General features: G+C 40.0%; 1 protein-coding gene across 1 annotated transcript in view; it reads left to right on the top strand.

Annotated features, from left to right (window-relative positions):
• The window catches only part of MRS2 (MRS2 magnesium transporter), a 38612-nt gene continuing 15435 nt past the window's right edge, over positions 1 to 23177 (top strand). The window contains exons 1-7 of the mRNA XM_010843511.1: positions 1 to 253; positions 4735 to 4808; positions 7510 to 7546; positions 9282 to 9394; positions 11070 to 11243; positions 14089 to 14219; positions 15265 to 15381. Of these exons, the coding sequence (XP_010841813.1) occupies positions 64 to 253; positions 4735 to 4808; positions 7510 to 7546; positions 9282 to 9394; positions 11070 to 11243; positions 14089 to 14219; positions 15265 to 15381 (836 nt within the window). The 5' untranslated portion in view covers positions 1 to 63. The remainder of the gene's footprint in view (positions 254 to 4734; positions 4809 to 7509; positions 7547 to 9281; positions 9395 to 11069; positions 11244 to 14088; positions 14220 to 15264; positions 15382 to 23177) is intronic.

Here is a 23177-nt window from a genome sequence, read left to right as displayed (position 1 = left end):
CCCCGCCACTGTCCGGCATGAAGGGCTGGGGTCTCGCAGCTCTCTCCTCCCCGCCCCAGCGCCATGGAATGCCTGCGGAGCCTGGCCCAGCTCCTGCCCCGTGCGGTGGGGCTGCCCCGGCGTACCCTGTGTGCTCTGGCCTTGGGCCTGACCCCCGGCACTCGCCCCGTCGTCGCCTACGGCCGCGCCACCGAATTGCTCGGAAGGAGGCGGGCCGCGCCGCTGTGCTGGTCCCGCCGGCTCCCAGTGACAGGTACCGTTGTCCCTGCCCTGCAGTCCCGGGACGCCATGCTTGCGGTGATCCCAGGGCCAGACCCGACCGCCCGAGCCCACGTGGCTGTGGCTGCGTGCCCCGCGGCCTGCTCAGTCCTCGGCCTCTGGGTCGGCGCTGGGCGCCAAGGGCCTGCCCTCTTGCACAGGTCTGCGGGAGGAGCTGTGTCCACCAGCTCCGAACTCGACTGAGCACCGTCCCCTGGGCCCTGCTAGAGTCCCGCCAGCCCTCTGTCCTCCCCACCGGTCCAGCTGCAAACAGGGCTGAGTGCGCTTGTGAGGTTTTTGAGAGTTTCGCCCCCATCCATCGTAATAGTGCTGAAACCAAGATTAGGCTTATCTACCTGGAATGTTTTTTATAAGTACTTCTCCTGCCTATCTCTTTCTTTTGAACGGACACATTTAGACATTTGTCCAGTTGCTCAGGAAAAGGATAGTGAGGCTGAAGACTTCAGAAACTGCTTCTGAGAAAGATCTGATTTTTCTTCAAGTACTGTATAACCAGATAGAAGGGGATGGAGGTAGAAGTCTGAGGTGTCCCCCCCACCACCACCAAATGATAAACCACGATGCTACCTTGACATTTTCAGAAATGTGACAATGTGGGTGCTGCTGCTGATGCTAAGTCGCTTCAGTCATGTCTGACTCTGTGCGACCCCATAGACGGCAGCCCACGAGGCTCCCCCGTCCCTGGGATTCTCCAGGCAAGAACACTGGAGTGGGTTGCCATTTCCTTCTCCAATGCATGAAAGTGAAAAGTAAAAGTGAAGTCGCTCAGTCGTGTCTGACTCCTAGCGACCCCATGGACTACAGCCCACCAGGCACTCCTTCCATGGGATTTTCCAGGCAAGAGTACTGGATTGGGGTGCCATTGCCTTCTCCGAATGTGGGTGCTAATACTGCTCAAAAACCCAAGTCATGTATGGCTTCTCAAAAATGTTCTCAAACAAGTTTTCGCGATTGTACTCTAAAAACGCTCCTAAAGTAGCTCACTATCTCCACCTGCTTTCTCATGCTCATTAGGAGAGTCTTTCCAAATTGGGTTACATTTCACATTCCCTTCCTTTGGTAACTGCCTGGGAAACCAGGCTTAGCCAATCTAACCTTTTAGGACAAGCATTGAGATTCAGAATCTCCCTCTGATACCTTAGGGTGAACGATGTCAGATTTGTGATCTCTGAAGAAGAAGATTTAGTTTTGGGATCAGAGACAGGCTTGACCCCTCAGGGCTCTTGTGTGGCAGAGTTTTATTAAAGTGAAAAAGAGACAGAGAAAGCTGACATAGACATCAGAAAGGGGCGAAGAGTGCCCCATTTGCTAGTCTTAGCAAGGGAGCTGTATACTGTTTTAATTAATTATTACAGTAAATCAAAAGACTGTCTCAAGGTTGTAAAGATCTTATCAGACCCACTCCCACAATGTACATTTTACGATAACAGGATTCAGTTCAGTTGCTCAGTCGTGTGGGACTCTTCGGGACCAATGGACTGCAGCACACCAGGCCTCCTTGTCCATCACCAACTCCTGGAGTTTACTCAAACACGTCCATTGAGTCAGTGATGCCATCCAGCCATCTCATCCTCTGTTGTCCCCTTCTCCTGCCTTCAGTCTTTCCCAGCATCAGGGTCTTTTCAAATGAGTTGGTTCTTCACATCAAAGGTGGCCAAAGTATTGGAGTTTCAGCTTCAGTATTAGTCGTTCCAATGAATATTGAGGACTGATTTCCTTTAGGATGGACTGGTTGGAATAACAGGATTAGGATTTAGCAATAGAAAGATCTTACCAGACCCACTCCCATAAAATACGTTTTAAGATAAAAGTATTAGTCAGAAGGTTTTCAGGAAGAAGAAACTGTCCTCAAGCAGGATATGTTGTTGTTATATAATCCTTAGTACAGAGCTTAAACTGAGTTGTTTTGTTTTGTAATCATCAGTTCCAGGCTTAAAGAAAAAAATGTTTATGTGACTAAGACTAAGGAATGTAGAGAAAAAAAAAAGACCTTTGTCCTTTCCTCCTCCTTGAGAACTCCAGACCCCTATCTCCTCTTCAGGAACCCCAGACCCGTCTCTCCTCCTTGGGGACCGTGGACTTCTTATCAATCTCCCTAAAAATTGACTTTCTCACCTCAGGTAACACTTGATCTAACTTGTGATGTATTAGCAAATGCTGATTTGTGGCGCTGTAACTTTTAGTCTATCTATCAGATCTAGTCCCTTAAATCTATTTCTCACTTCCACTGTATAATCATAAGGGATTTGATTTCGGTCATACCTGAATGGTCTAGTGGTTTTCCCTACTTTCTTCAATTTAAGTCTATATTTGGCAATAAGGAGTTCATGATCTCAGCCACAGTCAGCTCCTGGTCTTGTTTTTGTTGACTGTATAGAGCTTCTCCATCTTTGGCTGCAAAGAATATAATCAGTCTGATTTCGGTGTTGACCATCTGGTGATGTCCATGTGTAGAGTCTTCTCTTGTGTTGTTGGAAGAGGGTGTTTGCTATGACCAGTGCATTTTCTTGGCAAAACTCTATTAGTCTTTTCCCTGCTTCATTCCTTATTCCAAGGCCAAATTTGCCTGTTACTCCAGGTGTTTCTTGACTTCCTACTTTTGCATTCCAGTCCCCTGTAATGAAAAGGACATCCTTTTTGGGTGTTAGTTCTAAAAGGTCTTATAGGTCTTCATAGAACCGTTCAACTTCAGCTTCTTCAGCATTACTGGTTGGGGCATAGACTTGGATTACTGTGATAGTGAATGGTTTGCCTTGGAAACGAACAGAGATAATTCTGTCATTTTTGAGATTGCATCCAAGTACTGCATTTTGGACTCTTTTGTTGACCATGATGGCTACTCCATTTCTTCTGAGGGATTCCTGCCTGCAGTAGTAGATATAATGGTCATCTGAATTAAATTCACCCAGAGGAATTGGGGGCAGGAGGAGAAGGGGACAACAGAGGATGAGATGGCTGGATGGCATCACTGACTTGATGGACGTGAGTCTGAGTGAACTCCGGGAGTTGGTGATGGACAGGGAGGCCTGGAGTGCTGCGATTCATGGGGTCGCAAAAAGTCAGCTGAACTTTTATTCAGCTGACCCTCATAAGGTGGTTTGTACAGGGGAACCAACAAACCTCAGATGGTAACAAATTATGTCTTTGAATGTATAGGAAAGAATAAGATCAGAAATGAGAATATAGCTTCATATTCTATGGATAGGAATTCTGCCCATGCTTCTTGTGTTTAGTACTGTGAACAGGGTCCTTTCTCAGGCATTAAATTTACTTGGTTATACTTGAGAGCTTTTCTTCAACTTAGTCTAATCACATTTTCAGGTAAAGGTTTGCCTTTATTCCAGTTCACCGGGGTCTTTATTCCAGTGCAGTGAAATATTTCACAAGTATTCACTCTAAAGTGTATCAGTGGATGTAGAAAATGGATTTGTGAAAATGCTGGGTAAGGAGAGGGTGGGATGAATTGAGAGAGGAGCATCGACGTATACACACCATGTGTAAAATGAATAGTTAGTGGGGAGCTGCTATATAGCACAGGGAGCTCAGCTCGGTGTTCTGTGATGACCGAAAGGGGTGGGACTGGGGCAGGGAGGCTCAAGAGGGAAGGGATGGATATGTACACATAGCTGATTCACCTACAGCAGAAACCAAGACAACATTGTGAAGCAGTTATACTCCCATTTTTAAAAATAATTAAAAAAGCGTATCAGTGGGGAAGAAATTAAATATAGAGTTAAAATCTGTAGGCGTCATAATTTATAGATTAATCAAATAGTCCTGATATTTGGAATGCTGAGAGGTCAGGTAGTTCTTGGAATGTATGTTTTCTAAACTATGTCTTCCAACGTAACTTTCCTGAAGAACCCTTCTACATTGTATGAAAAGGAATAGGCGTTTTACTTTCATCTCAGAACATTGTTAACATGTTTGATGTCCAACTACAAGATATAATAATTAGAAAGGAAAAGGGGCGGTTGGAATCCATAAATTATTCTAATGCCTCACGTAAACTATTACTTTTTAAAAACCATGTTTTGCCAAACCTAACATCAGATCAGATCAGTCGCTCAATCGTATCCGACTCTTTGCAACCCCATGAATTGCAGCACGCCAGGCCTCCCTGTCCATCACCAACTCCCGGAGTTCACTCAGACTCACCTCCATCGAGTCAGTGATGCCATCCAGCCATCTTATCCTCTGTCGTCCCCTTCTCCTCCTGCCCCCAATCCCTCCCAGCATCAGAGTCTTTTCCAATGAGTCAACTCTTCGCATGAGGTGGCCAAAGTACTGGAGTTTCAGCTAAATGTTAAAAGTGTTTCTTATTTTCCTTCTGGGAAAAAAATTCAAAACATAGTGAAATAGTTTGAAGACCTCTACAGACTATGAGAGTTGTATCTTAGCTATATGTGAAAACCAATCATATGCTCACAAGGAATTCTCTAATTCACTCTTCAGGTGAAATTTACCGGAATAGAACTTCAGATGTGTCTCAAGCCACTTTAGCCAGTGTATCCCCGGTGTTCACTGTGGTGAGTATGTGTGATCCATTTGATGACTTACAGAGAGTACGTACTTATTAAGTTAACTGGGCTAGACTGATCAGCCATGAAACTACTTACTTAGTTTCATAATATATAAGTCATTGTCTTTTGTTTAGCCAGTGACTTGAGTGCCAGCTAGATTTGCTGCATAGCACTCTTGAGTCTTTGCTAATATCTGCAGAGCTTGTCTTAGTACTAGAACAAGTGGCTCAAATCACAATTCAGAGCTTCCTAGTTGAAACTCAAGATTTCTCCAGAAATCTATTCAGAAGTCCTTAAGGGCTATTAGCCACAAAATGGCTTGAACCTGTGCTATGCAACATAGTACATGCAGAAGCATTTTGGAGGCAGCACAGGGTATTACTTAAAACTGCAAGCTTTGTTGGATCTTGATCTCTGCAACATTCTCTAGAATGGTTCAGAGAAAAAAATTGAATAAAACAACATAAATGGTGTGTATCTCACACACATATTTAGAGAGAGAAAGATAAGGCCATTGGGGCACATATTAACAAAGGGAGACTCTAGGTCAAGGTTACATGGAAATTGGTTGTAATATTCTTGTAACATTTTTGTAGGCTTTTAATTTTTTTAAATTTTAATTTTTAGAGAAAGTGCTTGCTCTGAGCCGAAGTTTGTAAATTCAGATCTCAACTGTGTCTCTTACTAACTAGACGGACTCGGATAAGTTAGGATAATATCTTTGTGCCTTGGTTTTCTCATCTGTATAGGCTGGGAAAGATTGAGGGCGGGAGGAGAAGGGGATGACAGAGCATGAGATGGTTCGATGGCATCATCAACTCCCTGGACATGGGTTTGGGTGGACTCCAGGAGTTGGTGATGAACAGGGAGGCCTGTCGTGCTGCGGTTCTGGGGGTCACTGAGCGACTAAACTGAAACTAGGAGTAATAGTACCTACCTTGTAGAATTATGAGATTTAAATGAACTTAAATATGTAAAACCCTTAAAAATAATACCTCACACATGGTAAGCGTTCAGTGTATATATTAGCCATTATATATCGTCATTATTATTTAGGCTTTTTAACATAGCTTTTCTTTATGAACTATACAGAACAAGACAACTCCCAGAACTGCATGGAGAAATTGTCACTGTTATTCACTCTTCTGGGAGTTAGCCAGTTTAATTAATTAAACAATACAAAGTCAGATGTTAAAATTGAAAGAAGGTTCTTTGCAGGTGAACTCATTGTCTACCAAGAACACTTAAGAAAATCAGTTGATGCTATTTGAAATAATGTGAGTTCCTTTACAAGGTAAACATTTAAAAAAAAAATCAATTTGTATGATCTCATTTTTTAATTAAAAAATCCCATTAAAATGATACAGATAAATACAAAGATGCAAAAATTTTCATCATACATTGTTCAGTTGAAAGGAGAGGAGAGACTGCAAGGAAGTATGTATAGCGTGAATGTATTTAGTAAGAATAAGTCTGGAAGGGCATTTGGTAAAATATTAGCATGGTTTTCTCTAAAATTTGTGACCGAATAGTTTTATTTGCGAATTTTCTGCAGCAGATGTATGTATTTGAAATAAGCTTAAGGAGGAAAGCTAGTATATATTACACAAAACAAAACTTTCCTTGATGTAGGTTTCCCTTTAACTCTGATGTTTTATGGTACTTATATATTCCTATTGATGTTATCTTTGCTCATAAGAAGCAAGCTGAAATATACTATGCAGTTTTATTGTGGTATTATTAACATAGCATTCATATTTAGGACTTTTGTCTTAGAGTGTGTCTTCTGAAAATACATATTTAAATAGTAATTAATGAAGCCCAGCACACAGTGATTCATTTAACATTATTTTGACATCTTCAGACTTGACTTGTGGACAAGTGTTACAGGAAAATGTTCCCTCTGCTTTATAGGAAGTAAGTACAGTTTATGCATTGTGTCCTCTCTGCACTATCAGGAGAGGTCTTTTCTGTAAATATTTATTGATTCTGCAGCACCCACCAGAGAGACCTCTTAGCATCCCACAGATATTAATACTTAGATTCTCAAGATAAGCCACATTTGGTCCCAGTCTATTTAGAAAGCAAAAGGATAGGAAATTCACAAGGGCAGTATTTGGTGTTTTCTCTTCAAAAGAAATCCTTCCAGCCATCCAGGGGGTGCTGTGGCCCCCTATGTGACGCTCAGTACGAAGAGAGGATATTCTCAAAGGTGGGTGCAAGATCCACCTTGGCTTAGACCCCCTGAGGCCCTCTAGGGCCAGTATCTCTTGTCACCATCCCAGGGGCACATCCCAGGCTCCTGCAAGGAGCAGTCAGTTCCAAGAGCTACTGTCTTCAGGAAAGGCAGAACTGTGGCTCCCCGCCAGGTATCATGATCCATTCCCAGTCTCCCCAGTGCAGCCTGTTGAGCAGTGATGGGGCATTGTTACCATGAACGATACGGCCTAGTAACACAGCTGACACTCCTTTATCAGATCTTCTGAGGAACCAAGGTAGGTGGTTAATCCAAGGTCAGATTTGTCCTGGCAAAGGAAAGGGGACTTTTTGTTTTAATCCTGAACTCATAACTGAATTTAATTTAAGAACAGCAGATATGGTTTATATCTTCATTATTTTAGAGTTATTTTCATCATACCATATGATATGATACCACAAATCATGTGCTGATTTGGGAGAAAATAATGCTTTTATTATCTGTCTCCAGACAAAATTTGACAAAGAAGGAAAGGTGACTTCTTTTGGTGAGTATCTGTAATTTTCTTTTAAATCAACCCACTGGAAGTAAAGAAACTATTATATTTTGAGTAGAATATTGTTTGCCTGTATGGATGTGTTGAAGATGATCTTTCTTAAGCATTTGTCCATTAGGCCTAATTACTGGCAGCATTTGAGCTGTACTATAATTTTTGGGGGTTGGGGGTGGGAGCTTAGAAGCCACTCACTCTAACAGAATGTTAAAGGAAGAGTTTTGGCTGGTATGCAGCCAAGAGAAAAACACTTTTCCCTTTTGTTTCTCTTCATTAGTCTCCCTTTCACTGCCCTGGTCCTCATGTTCATTTCCTCCTGTGCCGTGTTGCAGGCAGAATCGAGTAATACCACTGCCGTTGCAGTTGCAATGGGTGACAGCAGACAGGAGGGACAGGGAACTGGATGGTAGTTATTGAAGCTCTGCCAGCCATGGCTCTTGTGGACGGTTACTTTTTAAAATGAAACTCAGCATTACTTTACTGTCTGACCTCAGGTGCAGGTTTCGGGTCTCCCTGTCCTTCCTACTCTGTAGTCCTGTTCCTACTGTTGCTGAAATCCTAGTGGGGTATATTGGATATTTTTTGGCTCAGTATCACCTCAAAAAGTTGTTCTACTTAGAGCTCTATCACAGGTGTGGCTTGATACTATAAGAATAGATGCTCCCATTACCAGCATGATTTCTTGAGTTTCTTCATCTATTTTGCCTTTTCTTAGGTGATAAATTTAGTTTTCAGGTAGGAGAATCTAGTGATTTTATTTTCTCATTTTGTATTAGTCTAAGAACAAAGACAATTGGACCATCTGTTCATAGATTTAAAATGCTGAACTTAATAATGTAGTAAGGAAAAAATAGAAAATGTAGTTCTGTACAGTTCATATTTAAAAATCCATGCATCTAGAGCTAGGAATTGTTACTGTAAGTTCTAATGATATATAACTATGGTTTTTATACTGGTCCCAAGGGGTGTCTCTAAGTGTAGAGAAATTTTATGAAGTATGGTTAAGAGAAGAAAAGAAAAATTAGTTTGACTAGATTTAGCCTGAATATGTTTTTGAGGTAGAAATGGGTGTTAAAAAAGACCCATTTTGATGAGTTAGCCATTAAAAAGAATGAAATAATGGCATTTGCAGCAACATGGATATAGAGATTGTCATACTGAGTGAAGTCGGACAGAAAAGGAGAATTATCGTGTGATATCCTTTATATGTGGACTCTAAAAAGAAATGATACAAATAACTTACAAAATAAAGACTCACAGACTTAAAGAACAAACTTATGGTTGTAGGGGGAGTGGGGAGAGTCAGGGGGAAGGGATAATTAGGGAGTTTGGGATGGACATGTACACACTGCTATATTTAAAATGGATAACCAACAAGGGCCCACCATATAGCATATGGAACTCTGCTCAATGTTATGTGGCAGCCTGGATGGGAGGGGAGTTTGGGGGAGAATGGATGTGTATCTATATGGCTGAGTCCCTTCACTCTTCACCTGAAATTGTCACAACATTGTTAATTGGCTGTACCCCAATACAAAATTAAAAGTTTAAAAAAAAGTGCAGTGGCATAAATTGCAAAAAAAACCAAAAAGACCCATTTTAGCTCTTGCTTCTGGTAGTAATAGAAGATTATCTCAATGGTGTTGGGAGGGGTACTCTGACATAAAAATCTAAACTTTTTGGTTCATAAGTTTACCCACTCTTTTTATTGAACACATTTCTTTTTTAGAAAGGAAGAAAACTGACTTATATCAAGAATTAGGTCTTCAAGCCAGAGATTTGAGGTTTCAGCATTTAATGAGCATCACAACCAGAAACAATAGGATTATCATGCGAATGGAGGTAAAGGATTTTATTTCATTTATATTTCTCCCCTGCAATCTTAAAGTTCCTTCCTCACTATCTTGATCAGTAGTTTAAAAGTAATTTGTAATAAAAAAAATAGATGTGTGAAACTATTGTGTAATATAACGTGGTGTTAGGAGTAGAACTCATTTTACGTGAATTGTATACCTGTGCTCAGCAGGTGTAGCACTGCTCTGTTAATAATGGAAAAGGTCTGACTGCGGTCTCCTTTCTCACTGTTTGAATTTAGTCTCTAGTTTCTGAAATAAGAGAAAGATTCTTGATTTATACCAGACTTTGTCAGTCATATACAATATATATATAATTGCATTGTAACTTCAGCTACTAAGAATATATTCTGGTTTTCAACATAGCCTAGAAGTAGCCTTTATATTTTATCATCTTTTATTTTTTAAATATTTGTTTATTTGACTGCTGGATGTTAGTTGCTGCATGTGGGATCTAGTTCCCTGACCCGGGATTGAACTGGGGGCCCCCTGCATTGGGAGCACAGAATCTTAGCCACTGGACCACCAGGAAAGTCCCTAAAGTTTATAACTAGCATCTTTCAAAACTTTTTAAAAAGTGCCTCTTTAATAGAGAAGTATGTGATAAAGCAAACTATTTTATAATATAACATGTTAGGAGTAGAACTCATTTTACATGGATTATAGAAGAACGTTAATATAGCATCTAATTGGTATGTGTATAGGTATTCACTGTATAATTTTTCAACTTTTCTGAATAAAAATGTTCATATTACAGTTGACCTTTGAGCCTCATGGGGGTGGGGGCACCGAACCTCCAAGCAGTAAAAAATACATGTATACGTTAGAGTTCCTCCATCCCTGCTGTCCTCAGATTCAGCCACCGCAGATCATGTATTTATGTGGTATTTACTGCTGAAAAACATCTGCATGTAAAGTGACCCAAACAGAATATGTTAGCCTTTCTCTTCAGAATAAATTTTTAACTTCATAGTGTTCTAAATTAGAGCACTAAGGCTACATTTTATCTTTATGATTTCAAATTAGCCTAGTATGTTTTGGTGATATTTTAAAAAGGAAACTTCGCACTTCAGCCAAACCAATCATGATTAAACTAATATTTTCTAAAAGTCTGCTGAATGCTTGACTTTTAAAAAGACCTTCTCTTGTTTCCTTTGTTCTCTATATTTCTCTTGATTTCCCTGGAAATCCTAGTAAATGCATAATTTGCTTAATTCTAGTTCTGTTGAGAGTGAGTGAGAGGTATTAAGACTTGCATTTATTTTAGGCTTCCTTTCTTTTAAAAAAAAAATCTTGGTTTTTTGTTTTTGTTGATTTGTTTTTGAAAAACCAAATGAACAGTGATTTGGTTTAGGCTTAGTCCAGAATTAATAGAGTATTGGGACTTCCTGGTGATCCAGTGGCTAAGATTCCTTGCTCCCAATGCAGGGCCTGGGTTCGATCCCTGGTCAGGGAACGAGGTCCCACGTGCTGCAGCTAAGACTCGGTGCAGCCAAATAAATAGTTTTTAAAAATTAATGGAGTATTAAATCCTAAATATTTTATGACTGTTACTTTTCCTCTACAACTTACATATATGCCTGTGTACATATATCTGTCTACAGATATGTGTGCGTATGTGTCTGTGTATATATATATATATATTTTTTTTTTTTTTTAAACAGTATTTGAAAGCTGTGATAACTCCGGAGTGTCTTCTGATACTAGATTATCGTAATTTAAATTTGGAACAGTGGCTTTTCCGGGAACTCCCTTCACAGTTGGCTGGAGAGGGTCAACTTGTCACATACCCTTTACCTTTTGAGTTTAGAGCTATAGAAGCACTCTTGCAATATCGGGTAAGCCTGTGTTTGTCTAGCTTCTTGAATGTTTCCTGATTTTACAATGCTATGGAGGAGGAAGACACTCTGGTTTTTTCTTTTTTTGGCTGTGCTGGGTCTTTGTTGCTGTGTGGGCTTTTCTCTAGTTGTAGCAAGCAGGGCCTTCTCTCTAGCTGTGGTGCACAGGCTTCTGATTGCCGTGGTGGCTCAGATGGTAAAGAATCTGCCTGCAACGCAGGAGACTTGGGTTCGATACCTGGGTCGGGAAGATCCCCTGGAGAAGGAAATGGCTATCCACTCCAGTATTCTTTCCTAGGAAATCTTATGGACAGAGGAGTCTGGTGGGCTACAGTCCATGGGATTGCAGAGTCGGACATGACTTAGCCACTAAACAACACTCTTGTTTCTGAGCATAGGCTCCAGAGTGCTAGGGCTTCAGTATCAGTAATTGTGACTCCTGGGCTCAGTAGTTATGACTCCTGGGCTCTAGAGAACAGGCTCAGTAGTTGTGGTGCACAGGCTGAGTTGCCTCCCAGCATATAGGATCTTCCCAGCTCTGGGATCAAACCCATGTCTCCTGCATTGGCAGGTGGATTCTTTACGATTGAGCCACCAGGGAAGCACTGGTATTGTTTTAATGGCACTTGCCGTAACCACACCCTCCCCCCAGATAGAAGCATCTCAGGGTCTTATATGTGGAAAGTACTTAATTCTTAAACTTTATGACTCAAATAGATCTCAAGTCTCTAGGTATAGCATACAGAGTCTCTTTAACAGTCATGTTATGACATTGAGTGAAACACATCTCAGGTTGTCTATCCTGACATCCTGTTTAAGGATGCTAATTCAAAATACTTATCTTAAATATATAAATGAACATACCAAAAGGTTTTAGCTGTATGCCATTTTATTCTCTAACTAAATTGTATGTTGGGTAACTGTTTACACATGATAAAGTGAAGTGAAGTCACTCAGTCTTGTCCAACTCTTTGTGATCCAATGGACTGTAGCCCACCAGGCTTCTCCATGCATGGAATTTTCTAGGCAAGAATACTGGAGTGGGTTGCCATTTCCTTCTCCAGGGGATCTTCCCGACCCAGGGATCAAACCTGGGTCTCCCGCAATTCGGGCAGACGCTTTACCGTCTGAGCCACCAGGGAAGTCCTACACATGATAAATATAATACAAATATTTCATCAGATCATTTTGATACTTACCAACCATTCTTTATACAATCCTTTGTCGAGGTAGCTAAATGATGCCTCTGTTTGAGACCTAGTTTGACGTAGGAATTGTGTACACTTCTCACAGCGCTTGTATTGATAATCACTGAGGGTCTGGGGATCCTGTCAAGCTCCAAACAAGGATGGTCACTGCTTTCTTGGCTGTGACAAATCTTTCATCATCTATTCTTCCCCCATCAGTCAGGATAGTACTGTTCAGGACCTGGCTACAAGCAAGAGCCAGTGCCATGAGCATCCTAACCAGAGTGGGAGAAGAGGAGAGAAGAGGGGAGAGTAAAGGGGGCATGAGGTGGGTGGGGGGTTGGTGGTACCTGGCACCCTTCTCTTTGTCTGCCTTGCTCTATTGAGGTAGTAGGAGATGGCTCCATTCCTTACTGGGGTTAATGAGGCAATAGCACCGGCTAGTACCAGCCATGGAGAAGGCAATAGCATCCCACTCCAGTACTCTTGCCTGGAAAATCCCATGGATGGAGGAGCCTGGTAGGCTGCAGTCCATGGGGTGGCTGAGGGTCAGACACGACTGAGCAACTTCACTTTCACTTTTCACTTTCATGCATTGGAGAAGGAAATGGCAACCCACTCCAGTGTTCTTGCCTGGAGAATCCCAGGGACGGGGGAGCCTGGTGGGCTGCCGTCTATGGGGTCGCACAGAGTCGGACACAACTGAAGTGACTTAGCGGCAGCAGCAGTATCAGCCAGTGAGATGGTGGCTAGTTGAAGCCTACTCAGTAAGCAGGGAAATAATAGAAAGAAAGGAATGAAGGTACATGAACAGTGGTCAGCGGTGAAGCTACGCAGACTGAGTCAGCTCTCAGGAGCCCATGCTGGGGTGGAGAGTGTGTTGGAATTTACACTATTAATTAATTTCACTACTTAATTCAGCTACTGTTATGCTGTGTACTAACAGTTATTGGAAGTATTTTAATATTTTAACAGTATTTCTATATCATGGAGAAGGGCAACCCACTCCACTATTCTTGCCTGGAAAATCCCATGGACAGAGGGCTGTGGTCCGTAGGGTTGCCGAGAGTCTAACACAACTGAAGCGACTTAGCGTGCACATAAACATGTCTGTATCAGTGCATACCTGCTGATTAATCCTGCTGTGCCTATATTAACATGAATAATAAATATACATCTGACTTTTCAACTTTACTTTTTAGAGTTTAAGATATGTTTTGTTTTTTAAGAGCTTTTTTATTTTTTCCAAAAGAACTTTATTCATAGGAGTTTTGAACTACATCCTATTCTGTTACAAAGAACATAGGTATTGTTTACCAGATGTGAAGTTCGTTTTAACCAGGGAATGGCAGCTTTTCTTTTAATCACTCTTCCATTCCTTTCATACTAAATGTCTATAGGGAGAGGACTCTTACAGGAATTAATTTCCTGTCACCCAAATGGGAGCCTGGCAACAACATTATGCATGATTGTCTTTTAACCTAGGAGATCCAGTTTTTTAATCATCTGGGATAGGCATTCCGACAGTAACCATGTTCTGAAATGTTACCAGCCTTCCTAGCTATTTTCGATTTCTGTATTTAATCAGAGGATTCACTGACCCCGAGTATTCTAAAAAGATTGTTTTAATTCTTATGAAAGGTCATGTTGTTATCTAGATCAACACCCTTCAGGGGAAACTTAGCGTTTTACAACCACTGATCCTTGAGACGTTGGACGCTTTAGTGGATCCCAAACATTCTTCCGTAGACAGAAGCAAACTGCACATCTTGCTACAAAATGGCAAAAGGTAAATATGGGTGATTTACCAAGTTGGGAATTAGACACAGATGTCTTAAACTTCTCTTTCAGTAGTCTTAAGAGTGAAATGTTTAACGTAAATTCAGGTCCAAAATTAGTGTAATTATTAACTATCTTAAAAATACCAACTAGTCTTGCAAATGGTAATGACATTATTTACTTTGAAACTTACTCTCAAGGCCTTCATTGCCATATCTGGTTTTCATTATTGTTAAAAATCTGTCTTTCATAACTTTTAAGTAGGAAAGTAGCCTAGGTGGGAAGTTGAGCTAAAGGAGGAACACAAACTAATGTTTATTGAAAAGCTGTTTTCAATGAAATGCTGTATCTGTCTCTTTTATATGTGTGATCTCATCTCAACCTGTCACCAGTCAGGTGACAGGTCACCATGTCATCGACATGGTCCTCATTTTGAAGATAAGAAAATCAAGGTCTAAGTAACTTGTCTAAACTTTAAGAGCTACTAAATGACAGGTCTATATTCAAATCGTATTTTTTTTCCCTCCAAAGTTCATGAGGTTTTTGTTTGTTGATGATAATGCATTCCAGAATTTAATATATTAATTTGTATTACAGATTGAATGATCAGTCCCTCAGGATTTGTACCCCCTAAAATCCCTTCAAGAGTTAACAGTTAAAATTCCTGAGTCAATTTTTTGTCCAAAAATATTAGGATGTTCTTATCAAATAAAAGTAAATGGTCTCTTCTTGTATTATCACTGCCATAATTAAGAATAAAAGTAAATTTCTGGCCCCAAAAGCTTACATCACAGTGGTTGTATGTTTCTGAGATAAAGAACATATGCTGAAAATTATATTGTTGTTTAATTTTATCACTTAATATATTAACAGTCTTGTATTGGGAATTGATTCTCAAACTGCGTAGTAAATACCAAAAATTTTTTACAAGTCAGTGTTTATCATGAATGTATAAGGGAGTCTGCTTGATAAGACATTAGAAAGGTACTACTCCTGTAGGGAAATTTTTTTACGGGTTTATGTTATTGATCATTTCTATACAATTATTCTTACAGCCTGTCAGAGTTAGAAACAGATATTAAAATCTTCAAAGAGTCCATCTTAGAGATCTTGGATGAAGAAGAGCTGCTGGAAGACCTCTGTCTGACAAAGTGGAGTGACCCACAAGTCTTGTAAGTGAACAGTGATGCTTTGTTAGTTTTTCCCTTAGAATCAGTTGTCTTCTTCAGAGAACTTTTTATAAAGAAGAACATTTTTCTGGAATAGAGGGTGCACTTTTCATCCCCAGTTTCATTATTTCCTTTTCCGTATTGCATCTAACTGAATTTAATGAAGACTTATTAAGTGCTTGCTCTGTATACAACTATAAAGATAAACACGCCATTGCCTTTATCTTCAAATGCCTGACCAGCAGAGTGACATACACAGCTAACTGCTGGAGAGGTCAGCGGGAGAGATGGGGAAAAGGGTGGATGGAGTGCAGGGAGGCAAGTGAGACACTGGCACAGATTCTGTAAGTCTGGTTAATATAAAAACACTCACCTTACTGACCTTTCATCTCTTATGAACTTAAAAATCAGGTATGCTTGTGTGTATGCAAGTTTAAGTGCTGCCTTTTCGAATGTTTTTGTTCTTTGTGACTATCAGTATCAGAGATAATACAGGCACCTTTGTAATGTGCAGAGTTTCTGTAGTGTGTACAGGTATTTTAATTGAGAGATTAGTTACCTATACCTTAATAGGGACGCAAAATAAAAAGGGCTTTATAACCCTTGATATTCTAACAGATAGATATAGTAGCAGAAACTCAAACACTTGAACCAGAGTGTTTCATTCCTGCTTATCCTCTTTGGTAGGATTGGGGTATAACTAAAGAGGGGGAAAAAACTATTAATTTTTTTTTTTACTGAAGTATAATTGGTTTACAGTTTTGTGCGAATTTGTGTTATACAGCAGAGTGACTCAGTTGCACACCTGTGTATATTCCTTTTTTAGATTCTCTTCCGTTGTGGTTTCTCCCAGGAGATCGGTTATAGTTCCCTGTTGTGTACAGTAGGGCCTGGTGTCAGCCATTCCATATGTAAGAGTTTGCATCCACTACAGACTCCCGGTCCAGCCCTCTCTGTCGCCTCCTCCCCCTTGGTAATCACAAGCCTGTTCTCTGTGTCTGTTTTGTGGATAGGTTCATTTATGCCACACTTTAGATTCCACGTGTAAACGATACCATGTATTTGTTTTTCTGACTTCACGTAGTATGATAATCTCTAGTTGTATCCACGTTGCTGCCAAAATGGCATTAGTTCATTCTTTTTATGGCTGAGAAGTATTCCATTGTACACACATACCACATCTTTATTCATCTGTCCGCAGACGTTGAGGTTGTTGCAATGTCTCGGCTGTTGTAAATAGTGCTGCTACACTATGCATATGCTACGTTGGAGTCCATATAGCTTTTTGAATTATAGCTTTGTCCAGGTATATGCCCTGGACTAGGATTGCTGGATTATACAGTAATTTTATTTTTAGTTTTCTATGGAATCCCCATAGAATACTGTTTTCCATAGTGGCCACACTAATTTTAGTTTTCTATGGAATCCCCATAGAATACTGTTTTCCATAGTGGCCACACTAATTTACTTCCCCACTAACAGAATAGGAGGATTCTCTTTTCTCCACACCCTCTCTAGCTTTTGCTATTTGTAGAGTTTCTGATGATGGCTGTTCTGACTAGTGTGAAATGGTACCTCATTGTAGTTTTGATTTGTATTTCTCTAATAATTAGTGATGTTGAGCATCTTTTCATGTGCCTACTGGCCATTTCATGTCTTTGGAGAAATGTCTGTTAAGGTCTTCAGCCCATTTCTCGATTGGGTTATGTGGTTTTGGGTTTTTGTTGTTGTGTTGTATGAGCTGTTTGTATATTTTGAAAATTAAGCCCTTGTCAGTTGCATCATTTGCAAATATTTTCTTCCAGTCTGTAGGTTGTCTTTTGGGGTTTTTTTTGATTTTTTTTTTTTAATTGTTCCTTTGGTGGCTCAGAGGTTAAAGCGTCTGCCTGGAATGTGGGAGACCTGGGTTCAATCCCTGGGTGGGAAGATCCCCTGGAGAAGGAAATGGCAACCCACTCCAGTACTCTTGCCTGGAGAATCCCATGGAAGAAGGAACCTGGTAGGCTACAGTCTGTGGGGTCACAAAGAGTCGGACACGACTGAGCAACTTCACTTTCACTTTTGCAGTGCAAAGCTTCTAAGTTTGCTTAGGTACCGCTTTTTTATCAATATTTCTGTTGCCTTGGGAGACTGACCTAAAAATACTGGTATGATTAATGTCAGGTTATGTTTTGCTTTTGCTGTCTTATAGTTTAATGATATCATGTCTTGCGTTTGAAGTCTTTAAGCCATTTTGAGTTTATTTTTGTGTAGGGTGTGAGGGTGTATTCTAACTTCATTGTCTTACATGCAGCTGTCCAAATTTCCCAGCACTGCTTACTGAAGAGACTGTCTTTTTCCCGTTGTATATTCTTGCCTCCTTTGTCAAAGATTAATTGATGATAGGCGTGTGGGTTTGTTTCTGGGTTCTCTATTCTGTTCCATTGATCCCTAGTCTTCATTTTGTACCAGTTACCACATTGTTTTACTGTAGCTTCCTGGTATTGTCTGAGGTCTGAGAGAGTTTATGCCTCCTGTTTTGTTTCTGTTTCCTCGGGATTGCTTTGGCAGTTCTGGGCTTTTTATGGTTCCCTATAAATTTTTGGATTATTTATTCTAATTCTGTGAAAATGTCATGGGTAATTAGATAGGGATCTCATTAAATTTGTATATTACTGTGGGTAGTATTGCCATTTAAACAATATTCTTTCAATCCAAGAGCGTGGAATATCTTTCCATTTCTTTGAATCCTCTTTAATTTTAACATTCCCTTTTCTGTATTTCATCGTTAGTGTAAAACTGATTTCTAAATGTTAATCTTATATTCTGCTACTTTGCCAAATTCATTTATAGATGTAGTAGGTTTATTTCCTGCAGTCCTTAAGGTTTTCTATGCATTTTCATGTCTTCTGCATATGATGACAATTTTATCTCTTCCTTTCCAATTTGAATACCTTTTCTTGCCATGGTTAGGACTTCCATTACTACATTGAATAGAAGTAGTAAGGGTGGGCCTCCTTGTTCTCTTATTCCAGATATAGTGGGAAGACTTTCAGCTTTTCACTGTTGAATATTATATTGGCTTTGGGTTTGTCATAAGTGGCTTTTACTGTGTTTTTATTATGAATGGATTGAATTTTGTCAGATGCTTTTTCTGTATCTGTTGAGACGATCATATGGTTTTTGACTTTTATTTACATGGTGTATTACATTGGGGACTCCCAGGTAGCACTAGTGGTAAAGAACCCACCTGCCAATGCAGAAGATGTAAGAGACTCAAGTTTGATTCCTGGGCTGAGAAAATCCCTTGAAAGGTATGACAACCCACTCCAGTATTCTTGCCCCGCGAATTCCCATGGACAGAGGAGCCTAGCAAGCTACAGTCCATGGGGTTGTAACTGACTGAGCACTGATTGATTGATTTTGCATATGTTGAAGCATCCTTGTGAATTTGTGATAAATCCCTCTTGGTTTTGGTACATGATCTTTTTTATATGTTGTTGGATTCAGTTTGCTAATATTTTGTTGAGAATTTTTATATCTATATTCATTGAAGGTATTTGCCCTATGGTTTTCTGTTTTGGTGGTATTTGTTTAGTTTTGTTATCAGGTGATTGATGGTGGCTTCATGGCAATCCACTCCAGTATTCTTGCCTGGAGAATTCCACGGATAGAGCATGGTGTCACAGAATCAGACACGACTGAGTGACTAACACACTTTCCTATTACTAGATAGAATGTCTTTGGGAGTGATCCCCCCTCTCCAGTCTTAGAATAGTTTAACAAGGATGAGTTTAAGAAGTTCTTTGTACGTTTGGAAGAATTCACCTGTAAAGCCACCTGGTCCTGTACTTTTGTTTGTAGGGAGTTTTTGTTTGTTTTTTTAAATTACAGATTCTATTTCACTTGTAGTGATCAGTCTGTTCAGATTATCTTGTCTCCTTGATTTAGTTTTGGTGGACTATATCTTTCTAGAAAGTTGTCCATTTCTTCTAAGTTGTCAAATTTGTTGGCATACAATTGTTCATAGTATTCTCTGAAGGGTTTTTTTGTATTTCTGCAGTATCAGTTGAAATTTCTCCTTTTTCATTTCCTAATTTATTTGGATTCTATCTTTTTTCTTCTTGGTGAGACTGGCCAGAGGTTTGTCAATTTTATTTATCCTTTCAAAGACCCAGTTCTTGATTTTACTGAATTTTTTTTTTTTAATTTTATTTATTTTGGGCTGTGCTGGGTCTTCATTGTTGCATGAACTTTCTCTGGTTCTGGCAAGTGGGGATTACTCCAGTAGCAGTGCACAGGCTTCTCATTGGAGTGACTTCTCCTATTTCGGAGCACAGGCTCCCAGGCACTCGGGACTTCAGCAGTTGCAGCTCCTGGGCTCTAGAGCACAGTTGTGGCATGCGGGTTTAGTTGCTCTGAAGCATGTAGGATCTTCCCAAACCAAGGATCAAACCCATGTTGTGTCTCCTACAGTGGGAGTTGGATTCTTTACCACTGAGCCATGAGGGAAGCCTGGTGTTGGGGTGTTTTTTCTATTTTTTTTTAATCTCCGTTTATTTCCTTCCTGATCTTTATTATTTCCCTCCTACTGACTTAAGGTTTTGTTTTTTGTTTTTTTCTGATTCTTTTAGGTGGTATGTTAGGTTGTTAATTTGAGATTTTTTTTCTTGTTTTTTGAGGGAGGTGTGTAATTTCCTTTTTGATTTCCTCATTGACCTGTTGGGTAGTAACATATGGATTTCTTTTCCTTTTGTTGATTTCTAGCTTCGTCCTGTTGTGAGGAAAAATGCTTGAAATAATTTCTTTACTGTTACGGTTGTTGAGGTTAGTTTTGTATCCTAGTATGTGGTCAGCCCTAGAGAATGCTCCATGTGCACTTGAAAAGAGTGTGTGTTCTGGGTGTTTTGGAAATAATGTCCTGAAAATACCAGTTAAGTCTTAACTGTTTTATCATTTAGGATCTCTGTTGCCTTAGTGATTTTTCTGTCTAGAGGATCTGCCCATTGATGTGAATGGGGTGATAAAGTCTTCTTATCAGTTTCTTCTTTTTTAGCTGTTAGTATTTTATGTGTTTGGGGCAATATATGTTGACAAGTGTAAAATCCTCTTCTTGTATTGATCCTTTTACCATTATATGTTTTCCTTCTTTTCCTTTATGGCTTTTGTTTTAATGTCTATATGTCTGGTAAGATTATTGTAACTCCTGTTTTCTTGTCATTTCCATTTGCATGAAATACGTTTTTCCTTCTGCTCACTCTGAATCTGTGTGTGTCCTTTGCCCTAAGGTGGCTGTCTTGTAGGCAGCATATCGTAGGCTCTTATTTGTTTATCCAGTTTGCCATTCTGTTTTGATTTGAGTGTTCAGTCCATTGACATTCAAAGTAGTTATTGATACTTACATATTTACTGCCAGTTTAAACCTTTTTTCCCAGTCTATTCTGTTTCCTTTTTGTTCCTTTGTCTTTCTCTGTTTTCTTTTTGTGGTTTGATGATTTCCTTTTCTCTTACCCTTGTATTCTCTTTGGTTTTTTTTTTTTTAAACTATTGTATGTTTTTGATTTGTGGGTACCCTGTTTTTCAGGTATGTTAACCGTTTCCTATATCTGCTTGCTTTAGGCTGATAGTCATATTAGGCTCACACACATTCTAAAAAATAAGAATCCACATTTTCGTACTTTCCTTCCCCACATTTTATGATTTTGACGTCCTTTTTTACATCACGTCTTGTTTATCCTTTTACTGTTCCTTGTGTTTATCTTCCTTTCGTAAATAGGTTTTTTTCCTATTTGACCTCTATACTGGCTAACTTAAGTGATTTATTTTCCAACTGTGAGTTCCTCTTTACTGTATCTTTCTTTTCTATTTAGAGAAGACCTTTCAATATTTCTTTAAAATAGGTTTCATATTGCTGTATTCTTCATTTTTTGCTTATCTGAGAAATTCTTTATTTCCCCATCCTTAATGGTATTCTTGCTGGGTAGCAGACTTCGTGTTGCAGATTTTTCCCTTTTTAAACTTTGAACATAGTTTGCTACTCCCTTCTGGCTTGCATCATTTCTGTAGAGCAATCAACTGACAGCCTTCTGGCAGTTCCCTTGTAATTAACTCTGTCTTTCTCTTGCTACCTTTAGAATCCTCTCTAACTTCTGCTGTTTTTATAATATGTCTTGGTGTGGATTTGTTTCTTGTTTGGAACCCTCTGTGCTTTCTGTATCTGGATGTCTGATTCCTTCTTTAGGTTTGGATAGTTTTCAGCTATAATTTCATCACATTTTTCCAGCTACGGTTTCATCAAATACATATTTAATCCCCTTTTCTCCTTCTGGAATCACGTTTATGTGTAGATTGGCACACTTTATTCTGTTATCCCATTGGTCTCTTATATTGCTTTTTTTTTTTTTCCAGTCTGGCTTTCTGTCTACTGCTTTGATTCGGTAATTTTCATGATGACACCTGAGCCTCAACACCCAGCCTCCACTTGTCCCATCGAAGGAACATCTGAGTCTGGGGAGTGCCAAGCACCCATACCAACCGACTATGTGGGTCTTTCCACTTTGCCCTCCACAAACCTGTTGCTGCGCTCTCTTCCAAGGCTCCCCACCTGCCTCTCCCCCATCCCAGCTGATCTCTCCACCAGTGAGGTGCCTTCCCCAGGGATGAAAACCTTTTCTTTTTCACTGTTCCCTCCCAGGAGCAGTCCCATCCAGTTCCCTTCTCTTTATCTTTTTCCCTTTTTCTTTTGTCCTACCCAGTTATGTGAAGGTTTTCTTACCGTTTTGGAAGTCTGAGATCTGCGGTGTTCAGTAGATGTTCCACGAGAATTGTCCCAGGTGGATGTATCTTGATGTATTTGTGGGAGAACGTGAGAGCCACATACCGCTCCTCTGCTGTCTTGAGCTGTTTTGACTGTATTTACATTTTTCAGAACCAGTTTTTTTCCTCTATGGAAGTGATACTTTATATTTACCTTGGAAAGGACATGCTCATTATGTTTGTTTTTACTTTTTGGTTGTGTTTTACCTGATAGTGATCTGGACTTTGCACTAATTTGTCAGCATTCACATGTCTGGATTTTCCTGTAAATGGTAGTGTGTGTATTTGCATGAGTGTCCCTGGGTTCAGGGATGTGGAATACAGTAAAGCCTGTGTAGGGATAAACTCGTGTCCTTAACTTATCTGTGCCATGTTTAGGATCAGTTAGCAAAGCCACTCAGACTGGCCTCAATCACAATAATAGAAAAGGCAGAGGCTACTTTTTTGTGTGTGATACCTGAATTACTGTTGTTGTTCACTCACCAAGTTGTGTCTGACTCTGTTGTCACCCCATGAACTGCAGCATGCCAGGCTTCCCTGTCCTTCACTATCTGCCTGAGTTCACTCACACCCATGTCCATCCAGTTGGTGATGCCATCCAACCATCCCATTCTCTGTCACCCCTTCTCCTTTTGCCCTCAATCTTTCCCAGCATCAGGGTCTTTTCCAGTGAATCAGGTCTTCGCATCAGGTGGCCAGAAGATTGGAGCTTCAGCTTCAGTATCAGTCCTTCCAATGAATATTCAGGGTTGATTTCATTTACAATTGGTTTGATCTCCTTGCAGTCCAAGGGACTCTCAAGAGTCTTCTCCAAGACCACGTTTCAAAACTGTCAATTCTTTAGCACTCCGCCTTCTTTATGGTCCAACTCTCACATCCACACATGACTACTGGAGAAACTATAGCTTTGACTATTCAGAGTTTTGTCAGTAAAGTGATGTTTCTACTTTTTAATACATTGTCTAGGTTTGTCATAGCTTTTCCTCCAAGGAGCAAACGTCTTT

Source organism: Bison bison, unplaced genomic scaffold, assembly GCF_000754665.1.
Source record: "Bison bison bison isolate TAMUID 2011002044 unplaced genomic scaffold, Bison_UMD1.0 scf7180017864182, whole genome shotgun sequence".
Taxonomy (NCBI): Eukaryota; Metazoa; Chordata; class Mammalia; order Artiodactyla; family Bovidae; genus Bison; species Bison bison.
This window is presented reverse-complemented; position numbering and strand designations above follow the sequence as displayed.